Source organism: Podarcis melisellensis (assembly GCF_964234715.1).
Source record: "Podarcis melisellensis genome assembly, chromosome: 9".
In the NCBI taxonomy this organism is placed as follows: Eukaryota; Metazoa; Chordata; class Lepidosauria; order Squamata; family Lacertidae; genus Podarcis; species Podarcis melisellensis.
This window is the reverse complement of record NC_138541.1, coordinates 3127276-3154531: the sequence shown is the minus strand read 5'-3', so window position 1 is coordinate 3154531 and position 27256 is coordinate 3127276. Positions and strand designations below refer to the sequence as shown.

General features: G+C 43.3%; 1 protein-coding gene and 1 long non-coding RNA gene across 8 annotated transcripts in view; both read left to right on the top strand.

Annotated features, from left to right (window-relative positions):
* The window catches only part of LOC309377688 (CD209 antigen-like protein D), a 109275-nt gene that overhangs the window by 25001 nt on the left and 57018 nt on the right, over positions 1-27256 (top strand). For 2 of the 7 annotated variants that reach the window (XM_081925319.1, XM_081925320.1), the window contains exons 3-7: positions 5738-5848; positions 6875-6973; positions 8430-8516; positions 9799-9950; positions 11482-11594. The exons of 1 other annotated variant lie outside the window; for it this stretch is intronic. In XM_081925319.1, coding sequence (XP_081781445.1) covers positions 5738-5848; positions 6875-6973; positions 8430-8516; positions 9799-9950; positions 11482-11594 — 562 coding nt within the window. Of the gene's footprint in view, positions 1-5737; positions 5849-6874; positions 6974-8429; positions 8517-9798; positions 9951-11481; positions 11595-13405; positions 13778-27256 lie in introns of those variants that run through there. 4 more of the 7 variants (XM_081925321.1, XM_081925322.1, XM_081925323.1 and 1 more) reach the window with 4 other exon arrangements.
* Positions 22689-23774, top strand: LOC309378454. The gene is made up of 2 exons (XR_014172087.1): positions 22689-22784; positions 23263-23774. It is a non-coding gene; the product is annotated as an uncharacterized lncRNA (long non-coding RNA).

Sequence of the window (27256 nt, the reverse complement as noted above, 5' to 3'; positions counted from 1 at the left end):
CAAAAAGTTGTCATTTGTCATTTGTGGACCTTAAGGTCCTCCGCGTGGCATACCAGGTGAGGTGGTCCCGTAGGTACATCGGTCCTTGGCTGCATAGGGCTTTAAAGGTCAAAACCAGCACCTTAAACCTGACCCTGTACTCCACCGGGAGCCAGTGCAGTTGGTAACGCACTGAACGAATGTGATCCCATGGCAAGGATCCCGTAAGGAGCCTTGCTACGGCATTCTGAACCTGCTGGATTTTCTGGGTCAGCTTCAAGGACAGCCTTAACCGCGTAGAGCGAGTTACAATAATCAAGCCTGGAGGTGACCGTTGCATGGATCACTGTGGCCAAGAAGGGTAAGGGACCAACTGCTTAATACGGCGGAGATGGAAAAATGCCACCTTTGCTGTGGCTGCAACCTGCATCTCCATGGAAAGGGAGACATTGAAGGTTACACCCAAGTTCTTGACAGAAGGTGCTAGCACTAACTGAGCCCCCTCAAAAGATGGGAGTTGGCTCCCCAACCCCATGTCGTCCCGACCCAGCCAGAGGACCTCTGTCTTCAAAGGATTTAACTTCAACCGGCTCCCACGCAGCCATCCAGCCACAGCTTCCAAGCATCTGGTCAGTGTGTCCGGGGCTGAGTCAGGGCAGCCGTCAATCAACAGATAAAGCTGGGTGTTATCAGCATATTGATGACAACCCAACCCAATGCTCCGGACAATCTGGGCAAGGGGGCACATAAAGATATTGAAAAGCATTGGGGAAAGGATTGCACCCTGTGGGACTCCACACACCAAGGAGTGCTGCGGCAACAACTCTCTCCCTAGTGCCACCCTCTGTCCCTGACCTGAGATAGAGGAGTGCAGTCATTGTCAGACTGTGCCCTGAATCCCCATGTTGGCAAGGCGGTGGTCCAAAAGTTCATGATCGACCATGTCAAAGGCTGCTGACAGATCTAAGAGAATCAGCAGTCCTGACCCGACTGACTGTCGCTGCTCTATACCTAATGTGCTCATAGTCTTATTCTCCATTTGTTGCTGTCTGATTCTTTGTTGTTGTTGCACAGAAAAGACTGAGAGGATGGGGAAGCCAGCGCCCGCAAAGCCCGCAAAGCCGGCAAAGCCGGCAAAGCCTGCAGCTCCAGCAGGAGCAGGACAACCAGGAACTGGAGGTCTGTATACAGCACAGTCATATGGGATGAAGTTTCTCTTAAAGTAGAGGAATGCACTGGAAAGGGAAGTTGGTGGGGAGACAGGTAGAAAGTGGAACCAGACATATTGTGCCAGGGGAAAATGCAGGGGAAAGCCCACATAGAGAGATCCACTAAGCCCCATAGAAACCCCAGGATTGAGCCCACTCTTGGCTGCTGGCTGTGGTGTTCCTTTACTGTGTGCAGTCCGGAATGGCTCTACCATTAGGCAGAATGAGGCAGTTAACTCAGGTAGCAGGTGCTGGGGTAGGTAGAGATGTGTAGACCACACAAGCTGCACTGCACCTCCTCAGTTAGCCTGCTGCCCCATCAGCAGCATCAAAACAGGGCCCATGGCCAGCCCAGTAAAGTTTCTGTATGTGGAATTTGTCGGAGCCCCATACGACCCAGCTGTGATGGCTACTTCTCCAACGTATCTTCGGAACCCATCCAGGCTCTCCTCCAATGGTGATTAACAACCTAAGCCTTTGAATGAGACTTCAGGCATGCACTCCATTGCACAGAGTACCCAGACAGCAGCAGAAGCAGCCAGAAATATATGCTACATTGCTACTTTATTTCTAACTACGCAAGACAGAAAAGAATATGTGTCTGCTCTCCGTGAGAGACAGAAAAAAAGAAAAGGTCAAAGAAACAGGAAACCAGTAACATCAACATCCGTCTCCCGTGAGACTTCCAACAGTCTGGAATGTCAACAGAGTCTTGTGACTCCAAGAACTGCACAGTGGCATAACTGAAACCTAACAAAACTATGTGTACAGAGGGAGTATCTTGTCCAGGGGCATTGGGTATAGGAGGTTCAAGGGGCTTCAGCCATGTAAACATGTTGATTTTAAAAGATTTGATTCTTAGTTTGAGATTTGCCAGAAGATACGGCGGTGGAATTAAGTGAAAGAATAATAAAATAACTTGCCAATTTGATTGATATGGATGAAGAAACTGTTAAAGTGGCACTGGATAAATCTTTTTGTGTAAAATCAAGATATGCTAAAACAAAAAATATGTCAGTTGATTGGGTTTCTTTTTTCAATTCAAAGCAATTTAAAGACAGAATAATACAGAAGCATTTTCAGAAAAATCTCAGTTTGATGACCAGAGAATAATAATTTTGAAAGAAATCCCGATGAGACTGCTACGGAAAGGAGCAAATACCTGACAGACACACCGTGATAAAACAAAAGCACTTTTCACTGGGAATACCCTGCGGGAGTCTCCTTTACATTTAAAGGGAGAAAGCAGAGATGTAGAGATTCCACAGAAGCAGATAAATTCTGGAGAAAGAGTTAGCAGGAAAAGAATTAGCAGGAGAAAGAGCATTTGGTTGGGAGCCACAACATGAAGAAGAATCAACAGAGGGGGAGAAGAGAGATAAATAAATAAAGGACAAAATGGCATTGATAATCTTAATGTAGAATGTAAATAGACTCAATAATAAAACAAAAAGGCATGGGATTGAACATGTGGTAAAAATAAATAAATTTGGATGTTATTTGTTTTCAGGAAACACATATTGCATGAAACACAGAAGAATGCTGATCAATTAAAGTTTTAGGAAAGGGCTTTGTGGCCTCTGACTGTACAAAGAAAAGAGTCGTGGTAATGTGTACAGAAACCAGAATTAGATCCAGAACAATTATTTAAAGATGAGTAAGGCAAAGTGCAAGTAGATAAATAGGTACCACTCCGGCGGGAAGGTAAATGGCGTTTCCGTGCGCTGCTCTGGTTCACCAGAAGCAGCTTAGTCATGCTGGCCACATGACCCAGAAGCTGTCTGCGGACAAACGCCCGCTCCCTCAGCCAATAAAGCGAGATGAGCGCCGCAACTCCAGAGTCGGTCACGACTGGACTTAATGATCAGGGGTCCCTTTACTTTTACCTTTAAGGAGGAATACTGATAATACAGCTAACATCACAAGTAGAGGGAAAAAAGAGATGAGGAAATCTACTGAGAGCCAGTATGGTGTAGTGGTTAAAAGCGGTAGTTTCGTAATCTGGGGAACCGGGTTCGTGTCTCCGCTCCTCCACATGCAGCTGCTGGGTGACCTTGGGCCAGTCACACTTCTTTGAAGTCTCTCAGCCCCACTCACCTCACAGAGTGTTTGTTGTGGGGGAGGAAGGGAAAGGAGAATGTTAGCCGCTTTGAGACTCCTTAAAGGGAGTGAAAGGCGGGATATCAAATCCAAACTCTTCTTCTTCTTCTTCTTATTTGAATATATGAATGAAAAGATAATTTTGATGGTAGATATGAATGATGTACCTTCCCTGGAATGGGACAGCACTATAAGAAGGGATACAAAAGAAGGCAAGCTACCTAAGGCCTTTTTCAGATGACAGAAAACATAAGTCTAATTAATATGTAGAGAGAGAAACACCCACTGGACAGACAATTTACATTTTACTTATCTGAGAATAATTCAGCGAGTCGAACAGATTCTGTATGGACCGATAGAGATTTGTACACCAAGGTGAAAAAGGTAGAAATTTTACCCAGGACATTATCAGATCACAACTTTATTATTATAGAATTAAGAACAGAGAAAAATTGCTGATTCAGACTAAATGAGAATTTATTAAATGATCAACAGATATTAGAAAAGGGGGGGATATTAAGAGATTATTTTTAAATCAATCTGAATCAGGAGACAAATTGAAAGTGGTATGTGATGCAAGCAAAGGAGTCTAAATATATATTTTTTAAAAGAAGTGGTTTAATAACTGCCTCTTGCAGTGGGTCTGAGAAGGCTCCCTCATAGAGAGAAGCATTCACCACCCCATGGAGCCCATCACCCAGCCCTTCAAGACTCACTTTTATGAGCCAGGATGGACAAGGTTCAAGGAGACAGGTTGTTCATTTCACTCTTCCAAGAAGCCTGTCCACATCCTCAGAGGTAACAGATTGGATGAGCAAGTAAAAAGAATGAGAGAGTAAAATCCTCAGTGATACACTGGGCAACTGATTTCGGTCATAATATAGACATGGAAGCATGGGAACGATTGTGGAGTATGGATATAAAATTCACAGCATGCTACGGTTTAAGAGAAAACTATATGAAAATGATATATTGTTGGTACAGTGAGTACACTGGCAAAAATTTATAAATCTTGGAAATGTAACAAGAAGGTTCTTTTTATCATATGTGGTAGTCTTGTAGTAAGGTTAAAGCTTACAGGGAAATGATCTACAATTAATTGAAAAGGATGTTCAAAATAACTTTTGTAAAAAAAACACCCCAGAAACTTAACTTTCTTTCTTTCTTTCTTTCTTTCTTTCTTTCTTTCTTTCTTTCTTTCTTTCTTTCTTTCTTTCTTTCTTTCTTTCTTTCTTTCTTTCTTTCTTAATATACTTTCATTAAAGATTTCTTGGTTAACAAAACTATGTGCAATGTCTCTTATTTTTCAAGTTACATTTTCTACAGATCAGTTTCATTTGTTGAGACATTAGTGTTGTATTAGGGAGAAAAGGGGGTAAGAAGTGAAGGGGGAAATGGTGAGTCGGGTGGGGTCAGGTGCCAATGTTTCACCTCAGATCATACAAATCTTTCGCCTTTTGAAGTTTTTCTTTTGGGAATTATGGGGACAGAACTACCCAAATTGTATAGAAATTCATTTATGTATGCTACTACAGCAGGAAGGATGCTACTTGCCCCTAAGTGGAAAGAAGCAGAAGTTTCAACAAAGGAGAAACGGTTACAAAAACTATGGAATATGTGTGAGCATTAAATGCCCATTTGCAGATAGTAAATTCAGTCCTTTACAGCAGAATGCAGAAGAAGCAACTGTGGTTGGAATAGTAATACCAAAGGTTTTATTTGTAAAGCAAATGACAGAACAACAAGAGGACACTCACGTCCATCTTCTTCAGCAGAGGAGCAGAGAGAGAGAGCAGAGAGACTGAGGAGACATTTAAATAGTTCCCATACTCCTAGATCAATTAAGTAAATAAAGGGAACCTGCAACATTGTGCAATGTGAGAATGAGACATTACAATACTAACAATATGCATAAATGACAAAAGTTACAGGAAGAGTAAGAAATCAAGATAACAAACGTTTTATAAAGGGACGGAAATGGTTTATTGAATATTTACAGATAAATCGAAAACAGATAAAAACATTAGGTGGATTATTATAATAACGTGCAGTTTCATAAGAGTATATACAGGTATTTAAAGTAGATAATTAAATGAGCAAATTAAATAAATTGGGATATGCAGAAGCTATTAAAAATAAATTTAAGGAACCACAGAAAGAGGGGATAGTCAAACTTTGAAATGTTAAAATGATTGTAAAACTAATGAAATCTATAAACTTGAAAAGTATAGATTAAAACTTTTTTTAAAAGAAAAAAGATAGAGAAGTTTCCTCAAGCAGCAAGGCACCTCGCCTTGCTTCCTCCATCTGCTTAGCACCCCAAGGACCCACCCCCTGAACCACTGAATATCTCTGGCTGATGGCTACCACAGTGTATGAAAATCCTTTTTTCTGGGGTGCCAATGATATGTTGGCTACCGATGGCTAAAGCAGAATTTTCTTTCTTCAAGAATCTGGTTTTCAGAAGTTTGTAACCTTCATGAAATCTCCCACGGGTGAATACATTGTCGTATTTATGATAATCCTCTTTACTGCGTTGACACTGCTGCTTTTCCTGCTATGTAAGTACATAATTGGCGTACTTTGTTACTACTGTCTTGGGCTTTGCTTGAATGCCAATAGCATTTCCAAAAAGATATGGCAGGATCCACCTTCCATTTAGCCCTTTCATCTCTCTTTAATTTCTGGGGATGAGTTACAGCTGTCACCCATTGAGAGCAATGGCATTGTTTTGTTCCAGCAGTAGGAACAAACACATAGACTAACATAAGTTTCTGGGACACCCTGGGCAATTCCCTTTCCCAGCTTGCCATTCTCTGCTCCTTTCCCAACTAATCCTCATTTGCTGAGGGAGAGCCCCCATTCCTGATCCTCTCCACCCTGCCCTCTGCTAGGGCGCCAGTCCCCTGAAGGAAAGTGCTTGGGGAAAACAGGCTGCAGAGGAAAAGGCCATGGTCAAAGTGGGTGGGTCCAGAGCCTACCTAAACATCTATATATATGCAGGGCCTTTTTCAGTCGGAATTCATCAGTTCCAGGCCCTCTCAGGTGGGCGCCGTTGCCATTTTAAGAGAAGAATTCATGCTGAGTTCCAGCACCTCTTTTTCTAGAAAAATAGCACTGGATAGATGAGCCCTTGACCTATTTGCACACCTAATTCATTTTTAAAGGGCACTTGAAAGTAACCAAATCTCGAGTGGAGGGAATCAAATGATCCAAGAATTTGCATATTTTAAGCATGTGGCAGAGCATGAGGCAGCCTGGCAAACGCAAGACTGTAGGAAAAAGAGGACAGATGTATCTAGACAACCAAAAATCCAAAGCTCTCAAAGGAAGGCCAAACCATCTAATGACAGAAGTAACAGGCCAAATTGAAACAGGACTTCAGATCAGCAGAGCAGCCGCTGTCAAGGGCCGAGAGCAGAAAATAATAATAAATGTCATATTCATGTTTTTGTTGATTTTATTTCTTATCTGCATTACAAGTCAGCAATTTAAATTGAATATTAAAAGCAGTTTGAAACCAAGTATCCCCTCTCCCAGATAGTCAGACATTTTAATCATTTCTTTTCTACCTACCTCCTCCTCAGATCAAAAGGAAGTAAAAAAAAGAAACGAGTTTCAAATGGCAATTGATATGATTCGGACCTTTGTTGTTGGGCTTGATACAATCCATGAAGACAAGGATGGTAAGCATTTTTCTATGCACATCCTCACTTTTGCTAGACCCTGTTTAATTTAAGCAGGCGCCAATTCCTATAGTTCACTTTGGGATTCATATTGTGTAAGCAATACATATATTCAATGAAACTCATCACCCAATACAGTGGTGCCTCGCAAGACGAAAAGAATCCGTTCCGCGAGTCTCTTCGTCTTGCGGTTTTTTCGTCTTGCGAAGCAAGCCCATTAGCGGCTTAGCGGATTATCGCTATTAGCGGCTTAGCGGGCTTAGCGGATCAGCTGATAAGTGGCTTAGCGATCAGCTGATAAGCGGCTTAGCGGATCAGCTGATAAGTGGCTTAGCGGATCAGCTGATAAGCGGCTTAGCGGATCAGCTGTTAAGCGGCTTAGCGGATCAGCTGATAAGCGGCTTAGCGGATCAGCTGATAAGTGGCTTAGCGGATCAGCTGATAAGCGGCTTAGCGGATCAGCTGTTAAGCGGCTTAGCGGATCAGCTGTTAAGCGGCTTAGTGGCTTAGCGGATCAGCTGTTAAGCGGCTTAGCGGCTTGGGGAAAAGGGGGGGGGGAGGGAAAAAACCCCGCAGGAACTCGCAAGACATTTTCGTCTTGCGAAGCAAGCCCATAGGAAATTCATTTTGCGAAGCACCTCCAAAACGGAAAACCCTTTCGTCTAGCGGGTTTTCCGTCTTGCGAGGCATTGGTGTTGTGGGGCACCACTGTAGAGTTTATCACAGTTTCATTGCTCAGCAGGAAGAAAAGCAGATGGTTGTGATTCTCACATCCCCCCACTAGAAAGGCTGTCCTTCCCCATCAAACTGTAATTTACAATGTTTGTGCTGCTGCAAGATTTTAGCACTGGGACAAGGGAACTTTGCCCCCACTTCTCCCTGCATGCCATCACCAAAGCTGCTCTGCAGGGTGGGGAACAGATTGGAGGGAAAGAGGCGGAAGATTGCATCGCGCAAGGAGAAATTCTTGCACTGACATAATGTCCTCCTTAGAATTATGTGGAATGCAACCCAGTATTCATCAGGAAAAGCGTTTTGGCGCTTCTATTTTCTTAGATCTCACAAAGCATAATAGAAAACTGCAAAGTATTCTTTGTATATTCTGCTTTACTGTGGGACTCGAGGTGGGAATTGTTTTGTGACCCAGTGATTCCCAGCAGAAAAGGAGGACATAGGAAGGGAACATCAGAGATACTTCATGGGCCACTTATAATATGAGAATAGGTTAGTGGGTTGCATGGGTCTTTGGTCTGATCCAGCTGCAGGATTCTTCTGAGGCTTTTCATTGGTGATCTCAGCCACAGAGAATCAAGTCTGTCCTCATATTCATAAGAACCCCATCCTGGAGCTCTGCTTCTTGTTTCAAGCTAGAGATTTTGAAAATGTTTGAAAATGGTTTCTTAATATTTGCAGATTGTTATTTCAGATACTATTTTGCCTATTTCAAATCTTTTAGACTTCGGAATACTTGCTGTAGCTCAAAACAAATCAGAGGAAATGCGGTATATTGCCAACAAAAATGATGAACTGCAACAAGAAATTGGTAAGATACCTTACAATGCTGAATTGTAGTGCAGTGGGAACCTGCCCTGATTCTGCCCCAGCTGAAAGCCCCTCCTCTAGCTGAAAACTCTTAGAGCCAGAGCAGAGTGCTGCTCTCCTTTGCATCCAGCCACCCTATTATACCCTATATCAGATATATTCAGTTCAACTCTCCTGACCTTTTGAATTGATTTAGTTCTATAAGGAGGAAAGAAAAGACTTCGTCATTCGTTGCTATAATAGAGACAATCAAAACAGGTCAGCTAAAAGATCTGTCCTTTATTATATTCACCCATGAGAGCCCCGCCTCTGCAGAGACAATCAAAAGATGTCAACTGAAAGGGCATGCAGGGCCAATTGTGTCCATGGCCCAAGCCAAGGCAGGGGGCCTTCTGGGTGGTTGCGCTCTTCTTATGGCACTCCCTCCCACCAGATGTCAAGTGGGGAAAAGAACTATGTTACTCTCAGAAGACATCTGAAGGCAGCCCTGTTCAGGCCAGTGTTAAATGGTTGGTGTTCAATTGTGTTTTAATTTTTTGAAATTCACCCAGAGTGGTTGGGGGCAACCCAGTGAGATGGGCAGCATATTAACAACAACAACAACAACAACAACAACAACAACAACAACAGGCAGCATATTATTATTATTATTATTCGGATGTTCCAGAGATCAGCCAAAGCTCAGCAGGAGCACCTGTCATATTAGCTGAAATATCCCCCAGAGCCATTTGGAAGCCCACTGGATCCATCCTGTCAGCTCAGGCAGGGAGACTGCTTGGCAGCAAACCAGGTGGTAAACCAGCAGAATCCCTCATCTGTCCCAGTTGCCCAATGCCAGGAACACACACTCTAGATCCCCCCCCCCCGCAACTGAACAGAGAGCTTGTAGAGAGAAAGAGAATTTTGATAAACCACAGCTACTCCCCCTTCCCAACCTTCAAGTCTGCCCTGATGCTGCCCTAAGTATCCAGGTGGAAACAAGTAGGTGAGGTTCTTGACTGCACTCCCTGGTCCAGCTATGCCCACCCAGGTATTTACTGCAGCATCAACATGGGTTGAAGAGTTAATGTTTTTCTTGTTTTAAGATTTCTGAGCTTCCCAGAGGAATATATGTTACCATGCGGCGACAGAAATGAACTTAACAAAAATAATTGAAATCTGCACAGACATATAAGGTGGTTCCCATTAAATTCTCTATCTTGAATTTGAATATGAGGCTGAAATTGAATTCCCTATCTTGTTTTCTTTTTCTCTTCTTCCTCCATATCTGGCTTGACTCAAAGACCACCTTATTGGTAACTTGAATGACGGTTGGATTATATATAAAAGGACAATGTATTTCCTTTCTCGTGACCAAGATTCATGGGCAGATTCCAAAAAAAAATGTGAGAGGGAAGGTGCCCAGCTCATTTCTCTGGAAACAATTGAAGAACAGGTGAGCATCAAAGCTGAGTATTGAAAAGGTAGGGGATCTCCTTGAGTCAAAGGGTTCTTATCATCATTATCCATTTAAGAAGGTTACATCTACCTGTATGCAGCCAAGACAGCAACTCCATCAGTCAAGCCAAGGGTGGGTGGGGCAGGGAGCAGCTGCTACCATCTGGGGCTAACTAAGGTTTCTTGGAGCTGCTGAGCTCTAATAGAATGAAGCTGGCAGTCAGGAAGGAGGTCTTGAAGGAGGAGGTGGTGGTGGAGGAGGAGGAGGTGGTGTAGATACTTCAGAGGCATATTTCTCTTGGATTCTCTGTAAATTCTTCTTCTGCTCTTTGAGATGTATTGAGTGCTTAGAAAAAAATGGCTTCCCTCACCACGCTAAGCTGGCAGGAGAGTATCATGGAGATGACTCTAGAGGAGCTTGCAAGGTATATCCATCTCCCAGCCCCTTAGCCCTGGCAGAGGGGCTACTGGGATGCTGCAGGGCACAGATATGTGTGAGATCCCATCATCCTGCCATCAAGCATACCACAACTGGACTGATTCCAGTGTCTCTGGAACCAACCATCAAACATGGATGCAGAAATTGGAGTATTTGACACACAGGTTACTGTCCTGCTAGGACAAGACCAACTGTTCTATGGCACAGTCATTTACAGTATCTGGAAATTATAACGCTTGTGTCATGACTGGAACACATATGTAGCCAGTCTCGGTGAGGGCAGGTGAAGTTCCCCTTCACTACAATATTTCCTCTTAGGGATGCTTCCTTGATTCCATCATCATCATCCTGTTACGATATTGAAGCAATGCTGCTGCAAAGTCATAGCTTGAAAAGTAAACATGATGGGAATGTTGGGCCTGCCCGTGGGAAACAGAGGGACAGTCAATTCACAGTGCGAAGCACCGGAATTAGCTCAGAGTGTAAAATGAGCTCTTCCATTTGTTCCTGTCCAGAAAGTGCAGGAAGTGTTTGTTACAACACTGCTGGAGTTTGAAGAGAGCAGTCATGTTTTTTGTAACACTGCAAAGACAGAAATAAAAGCATGTAAATACGTTTCTGTCTATCTCTTTCCCCTGCCAAGGGGGGGCAGGAAAGAGGGGGTGTGTTCTTCCCACGTTTGAGAAGAATCGCCGATCGAGACCTAGCCTGCGCTTGCTGGGGAATGCAGCCAGGGAGGTCAACAGGGAATCAAGCCGGGTGCCTGGGATTGTTGCCAGTTTCTCCTGATATGGGCTTGAATTCCCGACACATCCATCATTATCGTCATTACCATCAGCATCATAATTTATATTAAGGGGAGAATACCACAACCACTATACAAAATTATTATTGGTGATGGGAATACAATGTATAGTTTTGATCACTTTCCCCCCAAAATTTGGATTGCGTCTTCAAATCTGATACCTTCTCCTTTTAAAATGTGTTTGTTTTATGCCTGTTGAATTTCTGTAAAGGGCTATAGTCTCCCAGAGAAAGGGATATTGTCTTAAAAGATTTTATTTGTTCTTTCTCAACACCCCTACCCTAGCATTTTATAAACAGGGAAGTACAAAAGCGTAACAAATTTTATTGGTTTGGAGTCTTTAAAGACAAGGCAACAAAGAAATGGAGATGGCTGGCAGGAATAGAGGCTATAGTCACGTAAGTTTCTGCAGAAACATTTGTTAATGGCATGCATTCCAAAAAGTTACAGATTCTGTTTACATAATTCATTCTTTCCCTTTCCAAATATATTTTGCCATGCAATTTTCTCTACTACCAAAGATCTCCATATGTACTTCTCCACATCATTGTCCAGGGGAGCGGCTGCTGCTTCTCACTAGGTTGGAGAGGCAGGAAGGCTACTCTTCCTGCTTCTCTAACCTAATGAATGTGGTGATTCGGAAGAGGCTGAAGGCATGCTTTTAAATGGTTTCTGCTCCTTAGTTCAGCTTCAAAAGGACTTGCAGGGAACCTAAAGCCAAGCAACACTGTCAGCTGGCAGTTTAAGACACTTCATGGTTCTCTTTAAGTATCTAACAACTCTTTTCAGCTTGTGTTGATGCATTGATAAGGTCAGAGAAGATCTCACTCATCCACAGTTTGGTAGTAGAACAGGTAGTCCGGATTAACAGAGGGTCACCTTATATTTGTGCAAAGTCTCCTGGAACAAAATACAATGACATTCATCTCTATTGATGCACCCAGTACCAACCACGAATCCTTTTTGGCAGAGGTATTGAGTAAACTTTACAAATGGGCCGTGGGGTTGTATAATACTAGCTGGGAAATTCAACCCTGTATGCCAGTGGTTCCCAGTTAGCTAAGTACTGCAGACCCCTTGTTTTTCAAAAGCCACACCATGGGCCACCCTACCTTTGAACATTTTGATATCTCTGTAGTAGGTTTTGTTATGTGAATGACACCATGGAGCCCCTGGGTGGGTGGTCCGTGGACCACCAGTTGGGAACCACTACTGTATGTGATCTTAGACTTGATCAAAGGGCAAATCTCACCCAAACAGCTCATGGGAGTAAAAAACAACCACCACCTACTACACCATTACTAGTAATATCAATTTAATAGATTCACAGAGAGCTAAAAATGAGGGAGTTATAGAATACATTTATCACAGAATTTTAGTGCTGTGTAGTGGGGCTTGATTCAGTATACAATGGACACTGGAGAATGCAAGTGACAATAAAAGTGAGGATAGGGTGATACCTTTGTCAACTATGGATAATTGATTAAAGTAAACTTAGAACCATTATGTTAGATTTAGATAAGATATATATTTGAGAGATATGTCATTTCAATCAACCCTATAATGGCTTTGTGGTTATAGAATTAATTTTGTAATTCATTTGAGGACATAGCCATTTTTGTTTCTGTATAGTGTCATTGCTCGCCTCATGCATGGGGTGAGTGATGGATGTGAGATGAGGTGGATGAAGACGGATGCCAATCTAAGATGGTTTTAATATGCTCAGAACAATCACTACTGTGCTAACTCTGCTACGAGAGAGTAAGGATCTCTCAACACCCACAACTGTCCAGAGCAGATCTGAGGAGGATGTGGGTGCTTATGGAAAGGAGAGAGGGCCAGTTCTGTTGCAGAAATGGAAATCCTGGCAATAGCAGGAGTACTGCATTGGATACTTCCCAAACTAAATTGACTGACAGTTCTTGTGTGTACCACTGAGCCTTCCAAAGTGACACCCTCACTTTTTGTAGTTTCCTATGAGAAACCACTGCATGTGAAAAGAAAAGAGACAGTCGTGACCCACAGTTGTTGTTGTTGTTTTCCTTACATGGTTAGAATTCTAAAATCTGGGGAGAAAAATCCATCCCAATTGTGGGTGGATGTTAAGAGAGAAAGAGCTGGACATCTTTTTAATGGTAGAAGGCATGGGGAGCACATGAGGAAGTAGACATCCAATCTTGATTGATCAGTGCTGCTCTTTTCTTTTCAGGTACTGGAAAACAGGTGAGCCTAAAAACGAAGAGAGAAACCATTGTGCTGCAATAGGCCTTGATTGCTACGTAGATTGCTGGATGGCATTACACTGTGAGCAACGCATAGGGTACATTTGTAAGAAGGTGCCTGATGATACTTGGCTCTAAGAAGACACTTTAGAATGAAAGAAACTGGATCACATGATCACTATACAAAAACAAAACCAAGAGATCACCCCACCTCACTGTTTTAATGCACAATCCACACTCTGCCATCTAGATTATGGGACTCTTTGGCATCAGCCCTCAAAAACACCTTGAAAAGACGTTATTCTGCAAGCTCAAACGTAGATGGCTACGAAAATAAAGAATGGAAGGGTCCAGTTATAGCCTGTTTTCTTTTTAATGTATTTATTTGCAATGCATACTAATATTTGTTTCCTTATTCTGTGTGTTTGATGCCCCATTGCCCCTTCTGATCTCCATCGCCACTACCTTAGAAGGCACATAAGGACAACCATGCATGCCAGGCAATGAGAATGGGGGGGTCACCCAGCGTTTGGTGTCCCCTTGTAACAGACTAATCAGAAATACAATTTTGGCTTTATCACTGGGAAATTCCGGCGCCCTTATTCTCATATAGGGCTAATATTGGGCAACAAACACAGTGAACTGCCCTTGATTTCTTCAGAACTTGGCAGGGGGCTGCTTTCATGGTATTCATGGCTGCAGAGGTGCTAACTTAAATAAAATATTGCAGGTGGAGCAGGTAAGCTGTCCCCTGCATAATTGATCACAAGACAGTGTACACACGTCATTTGAATGGCAATGCCCATGAACTTTGTGGAGGAGTCCCCCTTAAATATTTTATTGCATGATTGATGGCTGGAAGCGGTTGTGGTTGCTTCAATCTGTCCTGTATACCCAGCCAAGGAAAACTGATATTTTAATTCTTTATTGTCGGGGAATGAACTGAACAGGAAGACTCGGAAGTGTCCACTCAGTGTGTTCGGCTCCTCTCAGAAAAGGAGGGAGAGTGGGAAGGTTTGCCCCCCTTATCTCCAGTAGTTTCAAGAAGAAGATCTCAGAATGTACTGAGGGGTGCAAAATGAAATATTGTGCTAAGTTTCTTGAGTGCAGAGGGTGTAAGCACGCAAAGGTGAAAACGTGCCCATACCCAAGGTCTGAAAGGGTGACCACTAGGCCTTTTCAGCTAGTGCATGCAGATTTGTGTGGCCCCATGTCAGTAACCAGTATGGGCAGGGCTAAATATGCGTTGGTGCTGATTGATGATTTTTCAAAGAATGGCTGGCTGTTCATACTTCAACACAAGAGTGAGGCTGCGCCGCTAATTAAAGACTGGATTGTGGCAGTGGAACTGCAGTTTTCCACATGTGTGTGAAACTTTCAGAGCGACCACGATGGGGAGTTCACCGGGTCTGCACTGCAAAGTTTCTTCTGCAAGAAGGGGATTCAACACAGGTTGACAATTCCACACAGTCCCCAGCAGAATGGCATTGCAGAACGTTGGAACAGAATGCTGCAGGAGATGTCCGCAGCGTTGCTGTTTGACGCCGGGCTCCCACAGCGCTTTTGGGGGGAGTCTTGGCGGATGCCCAATTTTACCTTGAACAGTGTGGAGTTTGGTGGTTATAAACTCCTTGGTGTCCTGTATCTGGGGGAGGGGCCTTTACGTTAGGCCGTGCGTCACAGGCTTTGTCCGTCGTTGTCTGTGAGAGCTGCTTTCGATTTAGACTGTGTGTGTTTCTAGCATGGGAAAGCTCCGACGGTGTGGAATGATTTACTGCTTGTAAATTAAACGCTTTAGAGATAGAAAGGAACTGTCTCTGGACTTGATTTATCCCTCTTTCTCACACGGATGGCAGGACCATTGCAACTCTGCATTTTCTGCCCAGGTCGACCCCAACAGATGTTGCACAGGGGAGCGTGACTGGACAGCAGATTAATAGCTTCAAACAGGTTGTTCAATTCAGTGGTAGGGGACACACCCTATTTTCTGCTGCATGGCAAGAAGCCCAAGGTGCATTTCTTCCATGTTTTTGGCTGTGACGCTTGGGTCCTCATACCAAAGGCCAAACGCAAAAAGGGTCGCCCCAGATCCCAAAAGATGATTTTCTGTGGGTACGAGCCAGGGACCAAGGGATGGAGGTTCGCTTATCCATCAGGGAATCAGTCCAGAATTCTGCTCAGCAACAGTGCTGAATTCTGTGAGCAGAGTGGGTGGACATGGATACATGGGAACCCTGATATTCTTTTAGAGAGTCTGCTTGACTCTGCTGATGAAGAAGAGGAAGAGGTTGAATATGCTGCTGAGGAACAGAGTCCCGACCCAGAGCAGGTAGAGGGGAGAACTTCTCCTAAAGCTGTGAAGCTTGAGCACAGCAGTGCTCCTTCTTCTCCCACAGGTTCAGCTGAGAATTCTAGAAGGTGCAGTAAGTCAGAGGGGGAGCACTCTGATGCCAAGGATGTTCTGGCTGGCCCTAGTGGGTCAGAGGGGGCACCTGAAATTGTGTTGCGCCGTTCAACTCGGACAACAAAAGGGAAACCTCCTGACAGGTTTGCAGTCACTAGTGTGTGGGTTGGTATGGCATAGTGTGAACCTGAGAGTTTTGAGGATGTTCAGAAACTGCCTCAGGAAGAAACCAGGAAATGGCATGAGGCAATGCAGAAGGAGATGAGCTCAATGGAGTCTCTAGGTGTGTTCTCCCTCACAAAGATGCCAGTGGGCAAACAGGCCATGAGTAGCCACTGGGTTTACCGTCTTAAACCCACAGCAACTGGAGAACCACAGTACAAGGCTAGGCTGGTAGCCAGAGGGTTCACGCAGCGGAAGGGGCTGCATTATACTGAAGTTTATGCTCCTATTTCCAGGAGTGAAACTCTGTGCATGCTCTTAGCCATCGCTGCAGAAAGAGGTTTGCTGGTGCATCACTTTGATATGGATGTAGCCTACTTGAACTCAGAACTCCAGGAGGATCTGTACATGCTTCCTCCTCCAGGGTTTGAGGGCAATGAGCAAGGTACTGTATGGAGACTTCACAAGTCAATTTACCTTAGAAGGCACATAAGGACAACCATGCATGCCAGGCAATGAGAATGAGGCCACCCAGCGTTTGGTGTCCCCTTCTAGCAGACTAATCACAAATACAACTTCGGCTTTATCACTGGGAAATTCCAGCGCTCTTACTCTCATAATGAGCCAACATTCCACAACAAACACATTGACTTGCTCTTGATTTCTTCAGAACTTGGCAGGGGGCAAGACTTGGGCCCACACCAGTGTGGGCCCAGTACTGGCAACATGTGCTGCTCCTTACATGGCATTCATGGCCACAGGGGTGCCAACTTGAATAAAGTTTTGGGGGTGGAACAGGTAAGCTCCCCCCTGCATAATCAATCACAAGACAGTGCACAAACATCATTTAAATGGCAATGCCCATGAACTTGAGGGAGGCGGCCCCCTAAAATATTTTATTGGGGACTCTACCTCTAGGAGTTGACTCCTATGCACTGTGGCCATCAACAAGGTTAAGTGGTTGTGGTTGCTTCAATCTGTCCTGTTACCCAGCCAATGAGAACTGATATTTTAATCTTTACTGTCGGGGAATAAACTGAACAGGAAGACTCGGAAGTGTCCACTCAGTCTGTTCGGCTCCTCTCAGAAGAGGAGGGAGAGTGGGAAGGTTCGCCACCTTGTCTCCAGCAGTTTCAAGAGGAGAAGAAGGCAGAACTGAATTATAGCTGAAGGTAGTGGTGGAGGAGGGGGGAGTGAGAGAGCAGACTGCAGAGATCTCCCTGGTAAGTTTGGGAGATTCTCCTTCTCCAAGGGCTTATCACTTACTCTGCATTCAGGTGCAGATAATGCAAAGGAGTGTGATTCCCGGGATTTTCTGTAAGTACTCAGGATGTTGTTGGGGATGGAAGAGGTTACCTTCAGAGTAGGCAATGTCTCCTTTTTGTGGAGACCTGGATTCTTTGTCTTGCAACCAGATGACTGAATAAAAAACATAAATATAAACTTGCTTGTTCTTCTTGTCTTTGATGCTACCAGGAGAGGAGAGGGTTCTCCGCTCCTGACATTTATTGACAAAAAGATATCAACTTGGTGGTATGTATGATACTTGTGTCTTGTGCCATAGATCCTTGTTCCTAACTCTCAAAGAGGAGGTCGTGGAGGTGTTTCATGAAGGAAGATCTGAAGCTGGCTTTCAGAACTTCTGTTGGGATTCCATCCTGTCATGTTTCTTTACCACTTGCTTGATAGTTAGACTCATAGAATCATAGGATTGTAGAGTTGGAAGGGACTCAGAGGGTCATCTAGTCCAACCCTCTGCAATGCAGGAATCTCAAACTGAAGCCTCCATGACAGATTGCCATCTAACCTCTGATTAAAAAGCTCCATTAAAGGAGTCCACAACCTCCCGAGGGAGACTGTTCCACTGTCAAACTGCTCTTAGTGTCAGAATGTTATTTCATGTAACTTGAAGCCATGGGTTGGTGTCCTTCCCTCTCGAAGTGATCTCACCTTCCATGTGACAACCCTGGAGGTTTTTGAAGATGGCGATCTTATCTCCTCTTTCCCATACTAAATATCCCCAATTCCCTCAACCAGTCCTCATAAGGCATGATTTCCAGCCCCTTGATCATCTTGGTTGCCCTCTCCTGCGCGCCTTCGAGCTTGTCAACATCCTTCTTAAATTGTGGTGCCCAAAATGGGACACAGCACTCCAGGTGTGGTCTGACCTAGACAAAGTAGAGTGGTACTATTACTGCCCTTGAATGGGGCACTAGACTTCTGTTGATGCAGCCTAGAAGAGCATTAATACCCTGTCCCCCTGCTGCATCACACTCTTGACTCATGTTAAGCTTGTGGTCTCCTTAGACCCCTAGATCCTAGTAGCCATTTTATTTGTTTTCTTATTATTAAATTTCTATAACACGCTTCACTCAAAGCTCACAGTGTGATAGCTTGCATTTTTGAGGTACGTACAGAACATTTCTTACCTATTGGTTCAAGTAGAAGGTTCTGGTATTTTCTCTGTGTGACACAAGCTAGAAGTTGGTGCCTTCTCTAGCTGGTGCAACCTGGAACATTTTAACTGACAAGTAAGTTTCCATTCTGCTGAGAGCAGGTGTTGTTTTGGGTCAAGCCGGTTTAAGCAAGAATGAACTGGTCCTGTAATCTTTCTCTCAAGGTCATGTTGCCTTTTAGTAACAGGCCAGAGGGAGCCTGGTTTAATTCTCTCTTTTTCTTTCTTGGTTCTCCCTCTGCTTTGTTTCTGTGTGTTTTTTCTCATTTGAGTGGTGATTTGTATGTGGTATATTTAACTTAATTCAGCATACAATGGACACTGGAGAATGCAAGGCCTTTCTTTCTCCCAGAGTCGTGGACCAAGAGGGAGCAGGATTTAGCCCTCCTGGGTTCTCTGTGTTCTGCAGAGAAAGTGAGGATTACGCAAAGGCACTACTAACCACTGTAAAGCCCAAAAGGATTGTGCCTTGTAGCATCCTCAAGCAGCCTCTCTGCCGCCTGGATCGCTCCTTAAAGGAGTGGAGAAGATCAGTGATATTGAGGTGAGGATGCTAAGGAGCCATTTTCTGTCTCTGTGGAATGAAGCCTCAAGCTCCCCTGGGATTCAGTGACAGGGTGTCAATCAAAAAGAAACCTGAATCGAAATCTCAATACAGGTCTGTAATTTAATTTGGATGATTTGGAGGGCAGCAGGGTGAAAATAAGGAGGTCAACCCCGACTGTGGCACAATTTAAAAGTGCATGACTTTCTTGAAAAAATGTGTTGTTTTTTCAAGTGGACCTTCCTGCAGCAGGATTTATAATTTGAAATATTACAATTGCCCCCCCCCATTTGCTATATGAACTACAGGGGGTGGGGTTAGAAATACTCCCTCCAGCTTGGCTCCATACATCTATTTCCCCTCTTTTGGGACTCTCTGATCGGCTGGGGGAGAGTTTTCAGACTGTTACATTGTTTTTGTTTCTTTCTCTTCTATAATTTTTCGCAAACCAAGGCAACATTTTAAATTACTCTGCTGCATTTTGTAACAAAAAAGAGTGTCATATTATTACTATTATTTTACTGAGCCTACAAACTATCTGAAGAGGGGTGTTGTGTGAGGAGAACCTGAGTTTACAGGGTTAAACAGCTCAGTGTGTGCATCCTGCCTTCTGAGGGGGTGGAGAGATCCTGTGTCACACATCTGGGATCTGCTTTCTTTGTTCTGTTATTCTGGTTTCGTTTTTGTCCGGAGCAGACATGTCTTTCTTTCTGCCCAATACTGGATGATTTATGCTGCTGTAATAAATGCTTCTAGCTTAGAGAAGCTGCGTGGACTCTTAATTTATGCACACTAACGGCACACACAGAGGACAGAAGGCTAAAAGGCTTTATACACTGTGTTTTGCTCCGCTAAGCTCAGAGGTCCAGGAAAGCAGTGTGCGCAATGGAAGCCCGGAGGACCTGTCCCCTGAGCAACATTTCACATATTGTACCACCTTAAAACTTTCAAGATCATCTAGCCTCCCAGGTGGGGGGGGGCAGGTGCTGTGCATGAAAGAACACATTGCCTTGCGTTTAAGATTAGCCTGGCTGCTGCTTTTTATTTCATTTCATTTTTTATTTTTTCCTACCCTCCTATATGTGGATTAAGCCAGCAAGTGGCAGAAATGATTGTTTGTTTGTCTTTCAGATTTATTTTAATGGTTACTTCCGCTCCAAGTCCAGCGTAGGTAGTGAGACTTGTGGATTAAGCCAAGCAAGTGGCTGAAGAGTTTGTCCTTGCCCTTTGATTCTACTTAAAACCTTTAATTTTAAAACTTTAAGAGATCACCTTAATTTGGATTTATTAGGCTGGTTGTAATAGACTAGATTCCTCTTCTCCTTCCCGTATTGTTTTCATTGCTGTGGCTCTTTGACTGTGAGAATCTTTGACTGTTAGTTGTAGTGTCCTTCAGTATTGTTTACTAGACGTATTGGAACTAAGGAAACAAAAGTAAAGAAGGGCGCTTGTTTTGAGAAGGAGGAAAAAGGCAGAGGGCTAGACAAAACAGGAACTATATACAAGGGAGGGAAAAGTCAAGAACACCATGAACGTCAAGAACCCCAGAAGGATTTGAGGGACGTAAGAAAAGAAGAGAAATTTAAAGGCAAGGTATTAGACTTAAAAGGGACGCAGGTGGCGCTGTGGGTTAAAGCCTCAGCACCTAGGACTTGCCGATCGAAAGGTCGGGGGTTCGAATCCCTGCGACGGGGTGCGCTCCCGCTGCTCGGTCCCAGCGCCTGCCAACCTAGCAGTTCGAAAGCACCTCTGGGTGCAAGTAGATAAATAGGGACCGCTTACCAGCGGGAAGGTAAACGGCGTTTCCGTGTGCGGCTCTGGCTCGCCAGAGCAGCGATGTCACACTGGCCATGTGACCCGGAAGTGTCTCCGGACAGCGCTGGCCCCTGGCCTCTTAAGTGAGATGGGCGCACAACCCCAGAGTCTGTCAAGACTGGCCCGTACGGGCAGGGGTACCTTTACCTTTACCTATTAGACTTAAACAAAGCACAGGAGGAATTATGGGACGCTATGCAATGAATGAAATGAAACAAAGGGAATCAAATCTGTGTTTTAGATCAGTGCCAGAGACCCTAGGAGAGGACATTAAAAATAAATTGATTTCTGAAATTGCACAATGGTTAAATATGCAACAAGAAGAAATAGCTAATGCAATGCAAAGTGCATTCAGAATCAAAGCAAAATCAGCTAAAGCTAAAAAACATTCCAGGGGACTGTTTGATTATTTTTAAGAACAAAGAAATGAGAAGCATAATTTTACAAAAGAACAGACAGAAAAGACTTTGCAAAGATGGTGTCTTCACAGTGATTTTTTTAAAAAATTGCCATGAGGCTCCTGAAAAAAACATGAACCTTACAAGACATTAACTGATACTCTTTGGAAGAACGAAATCAATTTCAAATGGGAATTTCCAGAGGAGTTCTCTTTTTATTACAAAGAGAAAAAAATCAAATTTAAGCATTCAGGAGACCGACAAATTTTGGAGAAATTATGCAAAGGAACTGGGTAAAGAAGAAGCTGCTGCGATACCAGGACAAGTAGAGGAGGAGGAGGAGGAGGAGGAGGAGGAGGAGGAGGAGGAGGAACCTTAAAGACTTTTATAACAAAACACTAACAAGAAACAAAAATGGCATTGAACATGGACATAGAATGTTAATGGACAATAATAAAATTTAAAGGAATAAAATTGAGCATATTTTGTCAAAGAAAATTTGGATATTATTTGTTTACAAGAAGCTCACGTGGCAAGAAAACATAGAAGATTTTTGTCAACAAAAAATTAGGAAACAAATTTATTTCATCAGACAAAAGCAAAAAGAGAGGCATGGTATTGTACATCAAAAACAAATATGAAGCACAGCAGATCTTCAAGGACGAGGAAGGAAGGATGATCACTGTTCAGGTTACAACCCAAGACGAGAAAATAATAATACAGTGGTACCTCGAGTTACAAATGCTTCAGGTTACAAAATCTGCTAACCTGGAAGACTTACCTTGAGTTGAGAACTTTGCCCCAGGGAGAGAATGGAAATTGTGTGCCAGAGGCACAGCGGCAGCAAGAGGCCCCATTAGCGAAAGCACGCCTCTGGTTAAGAACAGTTTCAGGTTAAGGAATGGACCTCCAGAACGAATTAAGTTTGTAACTAGAGGTACCATTTGCACATCAAATGGTAGTAAAACAGAATTGTACAAGCTTTTAGAAGAGAAACTATTTGACTTCATGGATCAAAAGATTAGCATAATGGGGGACTTAAACAGGGTAGTTTCCCTAGAAATGGACAGATCAGGAAGGATAATGGATTCCAAAGAAGGGAAACTACCCAAGACTTTTTTCTCTTTAGTAGAAAGTTGTAATTTGGTGGACATATGGAGATTAAGACATCCAATAGATAAACAATTCACTTTCTTCTCAGAACCTAACCAATGGGGCGCAAGAATCGACCACGTTTGGAATTCAAGTGAATTAGCAACTAGAATTTTAAAATAGAAATACAACCAAAAACACTTTCGGATCGGTCCTCCTTGCTGTTGGCTCACACAGCTACTGCTGCCTGAAATCATAAGGAATTTTAATAATAATAATAATAATTCCATAAGATAGCTTTCCTAGGTATATGCTCTGTATGGAATCTTGATTGGCTGCTTGTTGTGCCCAATCAGGGAGAAGCAGAACCTGAACAAGAAAAGTTCTGGAATGCTCTGCAGCAAAGGGCTAGGAACGAACAGCTGCAGGAACAAACAGAGAGGCAAAGAGAAGAAGAACTGACTGCGGCACAACAATATCCCAGCGGTATCTCACGGTATCACTGTGAATGTTATAAATGTTATTCATATGAGACTACTTTATATCCACTGCATCATTTCGCTGGGTATCTTGCTCAGCCAGTACAATTTCCAGAAGCTTCTTTAGATCTCAAGCAGGAAGAAGTCCTTCACCAGTTCAACTGGGTCTTATCCTGTTAACCCCCTCCTTTTATTGCCACTGGCAGACTCTCTGTATTACCTTAAAAGCTTCAGCCAGCTCGTTCCCAAGCAAGATAAAAGCCATTTCCAGAGACGACTCTCTCTTTGTTCTCCAAGGGAAATCACCTAAGTACTCCAAGTGCTAAAAGCACTTTGTAAAGACAAAAATGAGTTTGACCAAACTGCGGAAGGCAGTGGAGGACAGAGGTGCCTGGCTTTCTCTGGTCCATGGGGTCACGAAGAGTCGGACACGACTAAACGACTAAACAACAACAACAACAAAGACAAAATCCTTTCCTTTGGTTTTATTTTCAGGGAAATCTGCAACTCGTGGAGACGGAATTATGAGGCATCATACTGCTGGAGTGTGAACCAAAATCAGAAGCTCTACCACTGAGCCCAGACATCATCAGATGGGACTGTGCAGAACCATTGGGAGCTTGCTTTTGATCTCTGCAGGAACCCTCGATGTCCTGGTTGACCTTCTTTGGGGTGCTTGTTGCCTCCGAGCTGCCCCCAAACTCCCCCCCCCAAAGCAGCTGATTCGCTTTGAGCCATATTTCCCTTTCCATCGTTGCAGACTGGAAGTCTTCAGGTTTATATTTTATACATTGTGTAATGTTAGAAACAAATGGGCATTTCAGAGAGTGGTGGTATAAAATCTTATCAAGTGATATGGGAAGCCACAGAAAAATTAGAATAGTAAACCATATGGTGTTCCTAAGATGTATTATGTGAAAACCTAAAAAAAGAAAAAAAGAAAAAGATATTCATATAACAGAATTTTTTAAAATGTATACATGAAATAAACCATCCAAAAAGGCAAAGGCACTTCTATAGAGGGTGTTACTTCTTTCTCCAAATCCTGCCTTAGCCCTCCTATCTTTGAACATAGACTTGGGCTCCACCCTGTAATAGGGTTGCCATACATCCTGGTTTTCTCAGACTTGTCCTCTTTTTCGGGGCCTACATCCCCATCCTCGAGGATTTTTAGAATTTGCCAAAATTTCCGTGGGGTTTTCTTTCTTTTTTTCTTTGGTACCAAGACAAGCTCCAAAGGAGCATATTTGCACTTGGGAACTGCCATTCTAGGAGTGTGACATAGAACACCTGTGTCCCAGGAAGCAGTGTGTCTGAGAGCTTTCCTTCCCAGCCAGAGAATGTGCATGTGCAAGGCAAGTCCATGGCACCCCCGTCCCACAACCCTGCCAGAGCTGTCTCTCTCTCTACTGGATCCCTTAGAGCAGACCTGGGAACCTAGCACGGGCAGAAGCACAACCAGCTGCAATCTTTTATTTCGTGTTGCCACCCTCCTACATTTCCCAGCAATTGCAAGCAAGACAGTTAAGGGAGCTCTTTATCTGTACCAGATGCTTTTACCAGTGCCCAATAGGGGAGGCAAAATAGCCAAGGCTGTTTCAGGGGATGTCAAGTACACTGGCTGGCAAGGGAGTTTCCCTCTCCCTCTGGTAGCTTCCAATAAGAAATAACAAGCCTTTGGCAGGTTTATAGTCTGTTTTATTTACAACAACATACTGAGCACAGCATCAAGCCGCCCTTCCCACCGATGGCAGTTGCTCACTCTGAATCCCCTTCTCTTCCATAGTAAGAAGTGTGCCACCAGCCACCTGTCCTTCCTCAGTGCTTCTGTTGTTCCTGGACCCTTTCAGTCATCCAAGTTCTACGGGAGGGAAGGACTTCCCTGCCACACTCAAATGAAGAATCTCTTAAAGGCTCCCTCCCTCCTGGTTGCCTAGCTACTATCTCAAAACTGTCCAGCTCTTCCCTCAATTGAGCAGCCTCTGAATCTACTGGTCTCTCTGCTTCTGGTGTTAAAAACTTCCCGATACAGGGCTGCCTTCAGATGTCTTCTAAAAGTTGTGTAGTTCTTAATCTCCTTGACATCTGATGGAAGGGTGTTCCACAGGGAAGGTGCTACTGCCACCTTCCCTCTGCCTGGTTCGCTGCAACCTCACTTCTCATAGTGAGGGAGTCAGAAGAAGGCCCTTGGAACTGGACTTCAGTGTCCAGGCTGGACTATGGGGGTGGAGATGCTCCTTCAGGTATCCAGGGCTGAATGCATTTAGAGGATTAAAGGTCAGCACCAACATGTTGAATTGTGCTCAGAAATATTCTGGGAGCCACTGGAGATAGGACCAGTGTTATATGATTCTTGTATCTTTATACAGAAGGGCAGGATATGAATGACAGAAATAATTTTTGAACAATATTTTTATTGGTTGTGACATATAAACATACAAAAACATAATGAACAATAAGAGAAACAAGGGTACATAGTTATGTGGGGTTTCTAGCATATGAAGCTTATCAGAGTCCAGCTCAGAGTTTGTGCAGATCTATCTTTCTTTCCAAGTACAGTTCTCGATGAGTTGCCATTGGTTAAAGGTCAGTTGCATGCAGGGCTTTTTTGTATCTGGAACTCACTTGAACTCAGTTCTGATACCTCTCAGGTGGACACCATTGTAAGAGAGCAAGGGAGGTGTTCATGGTAGGTTTCAGTACCCTTTGAGTGTGGAAAAATAGCACTGGTGGCATGTATGTTTAGATGATGACACATTCATTAAATGTAGACCAAACGTGCTGAAATTTAATTGCTTCTGTTCCTTTTCTTTGTGCTTTACCTTTGCAAATGAAGATTTACACTAATGTACTTTGCCATATTTCCTGGTATAAGTGTTGAGATAGAAAGCTTTCCAATATTACTAGCAGAGTTTATGAGGAGTAAGGATTCTTCTGGCGGATATGCGTTGAAGTACCTGGCCTAAATAAAAAATAAAACTAATAACTTTAAAAAAAAATTAATTAGTATAATAAATCTGAAATCAACATTTCCCTGGATTTATGCTTTATGTGGAATGCTGATTGGATATGATCAGCAGCCAATCAGAAATGGTATAGCCTAAATGGGAGGAGTTCTGGAATGCCTGACATCACAAGGGAGGTGGTTTGTAGCCAGTGGAAGGATGAAAAACACTTAGGAAGAAATTAGGGAAAAGATTGTTCCATGACAACACCAAGGTATCCAAACAGAAAGAGGTCTGATGGGTGGAACACTTTCCTTACAAGCTATGATAATTGCAGGGTCTCATTAAAAGGCCGTAAGGTCACTAAGAGGCTAAATGAGAAGGAGCGTTTATAAACTACAAGTGGTCTTTCTCTTTTAAATACTAGACCTCAGGGTCATCCAATGAAACTGAGTGGTGGTACATTATAAGGATGTGTACAGGTGCTGTATTACCAGTTGTATCACTTTATTACTGGGTGTTTGGCCAATAGGAACCATCAGGCAAACAAGAGGTCCTTTGGATTCCACTGGACGGAGACTCTTAGGTAGAGACAAACTTTTATTAATTGGTAAACATTAGCAAAAAAATTGATCAGCAACGTAGAATAGAGTCTAACAGAAAACCAACAGCAACTGGAATAAGCTGTAAAGCCAATAATGTAATCTATAAGCAGGCAGCCCTGTTTAGGGAAGTTTATAATGACTGATGTTTCAATGTATTTTTAATCTTTTGTTGGAAGCCGCCAGAGTGGCTGGGGAAACCCAGGCAGATGGGAGGGGTATAAATATTTATTATTATTATTATTATTATTATTATTATTATTATTATTATTACGCAAAAGATCTTAGGCAACAATAGTCATAATACAGATAGAATAGGTTTAGTTCTTCATGTCTCCCCAACCGAAGATTCCTCAATCCATCCCCCATGCAGTCAGGTGTTTGATAGCTGGTCAAGCCATGAAGTTGCTTTCACTTCATCTCCAACAGCCATGTTCCTTATATTAAAGCTCCAGCTACATTGCAAACCAGGAGCACCACATTCTGTTTTATTCCCTGGCAATACAGGTGTGCTGCTCTGATTCATGGGCCCAGTTTGTCAATCCAGATCTAGTTCATGATCCAGAAAATACAAATCTTTGAAAAATTAATTTACTAGCATATCAAGGGCTACTATCTCAGATAGCTTCAAAATGGAATGAGACAACTGCCCTCTTCTTTCTTTCTTTTTTTCTTGATAGACTCAATTGGATTTATATGCATCCAACTGAGACCGGATCTAGTACTCCATCTTTTCTGATGATCAGGAGGTAGTTATATAAATAAATGTATATACCTTCCTTAAAGGGTGAGGAACATGTGGCCCTCCAGATGTTACTGGTCTACAACTCCCATCATCCCCAACCATTGACCATGATGCCTGTGATGGAGGGAGTTGGCACCCAGGAACATCTGAAGACCTCATAGATCCCACACGATCTATGAAATGGTGAACATCTGGCA